The following is a 5000-nucleotide window of genomic DNA, read 5'->3' on the forward strand; positions in this document are numbered from 1 at the left end:
AGTGAAACATCGTTTTCTTTTTAACTGTGTCAAGGAAACAAACAAACAAACAACAAGAAACAAACCAAAGACAACAAACCAACAAACAACAACAACAACAACAACAACAAGCAACAAGTAACCCCCCTAAAAGAGTGATGAGAGTGTAATAAGTGGGGAGTGGATTACACTACTTTACTCCTTGTCACACCTTGCACTCCAACCGTTACCCCCCCCCCCACCCCACACTTCTCTCTCTCTGTGCTCACCTTTTCATATCTGTGAAACTGCATGTTTGGTGCATTTCTGTTATGCATGTGTGGGTGTATGTGTGAATGTGTGTCTTCATGTTTTACATTTATTCGCTTATTTATCACCATTGTTGTCTTATTTATTTATTTATTTTTTATTATTATCATTTTATTAGTATTACTATTATTATTACTACTACCTTTTTCTGTATTATAATTATTATTTATTTATTTATTTATTTATATAAGCTTATCTATTATTTATTCCCCCGTTTTTTTGTGTGTGTTTTTTTTTCTCAAGGCCTGACTAAGCGCGTTGGGTTACGCTGCTGGTCAGGCATCTGCTTGGCAGATGTGGTGTAGCGTATATGGTTTTGTCCGAACGCAGTGACGCCTCCTTGAGCTACTGAAACTGTGCTCACCTTCCTTCTCACCCTATGTTGAGAGGAAGGTGGCAGAATGGTTAAATCAAGACGCTCATCTGCGCCAATACAGTGTCCGTGAGGGTCTGGGTTCGATTCCCGCACTCGCCTCTTCTCCCAGGTTTGACTGGAAAAATCAAACTGAGCGTTTAGTCATTCGGATGAAACCATAATATCGGCTCAACCGCCTGATACTTTCTCCCCCTTGAGTGGTGGTCTAGACGCTATTCATTCGAATGAGACGATAAACCGAGGTCCTGTGTGCGGCATGCACTTAGCGCACGTAAAAGAACCCACGGCAACAAAAGGGTTGTTCCTGGCGTAATTCTGTAGAAAAAATCCACTTCGATAGGAAAATCAAATAAAACTGCACACAGGAAAAAATGCACACAAAAAAAATGGGTGGCGCTGTAGTGTAGCGACGCGCTCTCCCTGGGGGAGAGCAGCCCGAATTTCACACAGAGAAATCTGTTGTGATAAAAAGAAATACAAAATACAAATACAAAAATAAACCGAGGTCCCGTGTGCGGCACGCAGTTGGTGCACTGCAGCCAAAGAGTTGTCCTGTGGCAAACTTTTGTAGACAAAAATCCCCTCTAATAGGTACACAAATATATAATATATAATTATATGCAAGGCACTCAAGGTCTGACTAAGCGCGCTGGGTTATACTGCTGGTCAAAAGTATCTGCCTAATAATATGAGGTGTAGTGTATAATAATATCGATTTGTCTGAACGGAGTGTGGCGTTATCGAGAAACTGAAATTGAAACTGAAACTGAAACTCAGCCTCTTCCTTCTTCTCTCTCTCCTTCCTTTTCCCTTCCTGACACACTAATCTAATACAGATACAAGAGGGCAGAGCTTCGGCCCGTCTTGGTGATAAGGAGAGAGGGATGAGAAGCATGGGGTGGAGAGCGTGTGCGAGAATGATGATGCAGGCAAAAAGTTTGGATGTGTTAAAAGAATGTCAGATTTGTGTGTTGTGACATTTTCTTTTCTTTTTTTTTTGTTTTTTTGTTTTTTTTTGTTTTTGAATCCACACTAAAAAAAACTTCAACCAGCGTCTTATCAAGTTGCAGTCAGTCGCTTCATTGATGGTGGCACCATTTATCTATCTACACACAAACACACACACATATATATATATGATGCTACATAATATATGTATATATATATATGAATTATGATGCTACATATAATTTACAAGGTGGCATGTGAAAAATGTGTGTGTGTGTGTGTGTGTGTGTGTGTGTGTGTGTGTGTGTGTGTGTGTGTGTGTGTGTGTGTGTGTGTGTGTTAATGTATGTGTAAATGTGTGTCTGCATGTTTCACATTTATATGCTCATTTATATCATTGTTTTTATTTTTTGTTGTCGTAATATTATTATTAGTATTATTAGTATTTTATGTATCTATCTATTATTTTTTATGTTATTTTATTTTATTTTATTTTATTTATTTATTTATCTTATTTATCTTATTTATTCTTATTTTTTCCTGTCTAAGCGCGTTGGGTTACGCTGCTGGTCAGGCATCTGCTTGGCAGATGTGGTGTAGCGTATATGGATTTGACCGAACGCAGTGACACCTCCTTGAGCTACTGATACTGATACTGATATGTTAGAAAGAATAAATAAACATAAAAGCAGACATCTGGGTCGACGGACGAACTCTCAATGATACGCGGAAAACATCATCACAGATCTTACACTAACTGCATCCGCATGCATACGGAAAATAACCCTGGCCTTGTTTTTTTTTTTTTTCATTTTTTTTTTTTCATACTGGGTCTCTATCTCGCTTCCTCTTCTTCCTTCTCCACCCTTCACCCTAGACCCTGTGACCCGTGTGTCACTGAATGTCTTGATGGTAATTTATTCGTTATGATAACACCTGCGGTTATCTATGAAAACAAACAAACAAAAAAAGCTTCTGCTATGTCAGCTCTTCTACACACACACACACACACACACACACACACACACATGCATAGAGATACACGCTCACAGACACATAAACAGCACAGGCACACACACAGAGACACACGCACATACACACACACACACACACACACACACACACACACACACACACACACACACACACACACACAGCCACCTCTATTACTCATCTTTTACACGGGAATAGATTATCTTCTATGTCGATAGGAACGCTCAAAATAACCAAGCGGCGTTTCATCACTCTCCATATTATCATCATCGACAACACAACACTGATACAAACACCACTAACGGCAGCAGCAGCAGCAACATCAGCAAGAGCAAAAGCGGCATCATCACCATCCTCCTCCTCCTCCTCGTCGTCGTCCTCCTCCTCCTCATCGTCGTCGTCATCATCATTATCATCATCAACATCATCATCATCAACAAGAAGAACGACAACAGTAGTGAAGTAAGATATCTCCTTTCTGGAATCCTGACGTTGAAAAACAACAAAAACAACAACAAAGAAAAAAACAAAAACACAAAACAAAAACAAAACAACAACAACAACAAAACAAACAAACAAACAAAACAAACAAACAAACAAACAAAAACCCCACAACTCATGAAATAGCCCACGAACAGAAAACATTAAAACTAATCACACACCCGACACCCGACAAACTCATCATCATCACTGTCGTCCATAATCTTCGACCCTCCATCCACACGCCTCACCTAGGCCCCGACCGCATCCCCCGCACAAACAACAACAAAAAACAAACAAACAAACAAACAAACAAACAACCCTTTTATCTTCCCCCTCTCCTCTCCCTCACGTCACCCCTCAATCCCTCGTCATAACTTACATAAATGAGCTGGTAGGAGTTGCTCATCATGGCGATGAGCATGTTGAGCAGGACGACAAGAGCGATGTAGGAGTAGGTGCCGAACATCAGCTTGCCCACGATCTCGGTGAACTCGTGCTTGAAGCGGGGCTTCAGCTCGGCATGCTCCAGGTCCACCAGCCCGAAGATGGCCCAGTATAGACTCTGCAGGATCTCGAACAGGCTGAGAGAAAGGCAGCACAGTATATGTTATGTCCTGTTTTAAGAATATTAGTTGAAACAAATGTGTCATAATAACTTTTTTTGTATGATGGCCAGTCGTGTCTGGTTACGACTATCAGAACACCAGAGGAGGCAACTGCTGTCCCGACTATGTGGGTAACAATTTTACTCAAGTGGAGAGTGTCTTGGCCAAGTTACATCCCCACTGTCTCGGCCCAGGCTTTGAAACACAACCGAGATACCTGGAGGTATCGGTTGAATCTTTTTTTCTATGTGGCGCCCCAATGACTCTTCACAGAGTTTGAAGGGAAAAGAAGAAGAAGAAGAAGAAGAAGAAGAAGAAGAAGAAGAAGAAGAAGAAGAAGAAGAAGAAGAAGAAGAAGAAGGAAGGTGACAAAATGTGAATAAAAGCATGAAACAAGGAACCTAGGAATTCATATTTCTTCTATGCAGCAGCGAATATCATGAACCAATTTCATAGAAAATGTTTGGAACTGTAATGCACTTTGTCAGCTGAGAAAAAAACAACAACCCAACCACCAAAGATCAGCATAATCTAGGAATGTTGGTGTTTTTCGCTTTCTTTCATATTCAGTTTGTTTTCTGGGGGCCGGAGGTCTATTGAATAATTTGGGTTTTTTTTCTCTCTTGTCTTGTCTTGATTCTTTGTACCGTGCTATTCTTTTATTCTTGTTTTGAAAAACTCGGCTGCACGGCTGTATACCAACAGCACACTAAGAACACAAAGAAAAACAAATTGTGCATATATCAAAGGACTACCATCTATACAACATTATCCGACACAGACAAACCATTTCGTTTTCACTGGAAAGAAGTATTTTATTATCAAAAAAACAAACAAACAACAACACAGATAAACCTTTGCGTATTCAAATTGGCTATATAAAGACACACAAACAACCGAAGAAAACTGTGTGATCAAACTGGGCTATATATTGCGACATATAAAAATAAAGAAGAAAGAATGTGTGCTTAAAATTGGCGATTTAGCAACCTGTAAACAACCTGTAAACAATCAAAGAAAACAAACACAAAAGAAAAAATAAATAAATAAATAAAGGGGACAAAAGAAATCAATCAAGAAAATGAAAAGAAATAGCAAACAGAAAGCTTTTCTCGCAACATCCTAGACTTTATTTGTTGTTGTTGTTGCTGTTGTTGTTGTTGTTGTTTATTTGTGCTGAAGAATGATTTTAAGCGCGTGCCTGTCGTGTTTTTGTGTGAGAAAGAATCTGTGGATGCGAATAAAAGAAAAAGAAAGAGAAGAAAATACTGTCCTTTTTTCCCCCTCTGAGATGGTGCAATTCAATT

The 5000-nt window shown here is 39.5% G+C and overlaps 1 protein-coding gene across 1 annotated transcript in view; it reads right to left on the bottom strand.

Moving 5' to 3' along the window:
* LOC143298634 (short transient receptor potential channel 4-like) overlaps window positions 1-5000 on the bottom strand; it is a 181033-nt gene that overhangs the window by 28297 nt on the left and 147736 nt on the right. The window contains exon 9 of the mRNA XM_076611513.1: window positions 3468-3669. Within this exon, the coding sequence (XP_076467628.1) occupies window positions 3468-3669 (202 nt within the window). The remainder of the gene's footprint in view (window positions 1-3467; window positions 3670-5000) is intronic.

The sequence above is a fragment of the Babylonia areolata genome, chromosome 24 (assembly GCF_041734735.1).
Source record: "Babylonia areolata isolate BAREFJ2019XMU chromosome 24, ASM4173473v1, whole genome shotgun sequence".
Taxonomy (NCBI): Eukaryota; Metazoa; Mollusca; class Gastropoda; order Neogastropoda; family Buccinidae; genus Babylonia; species Babylonia areolata.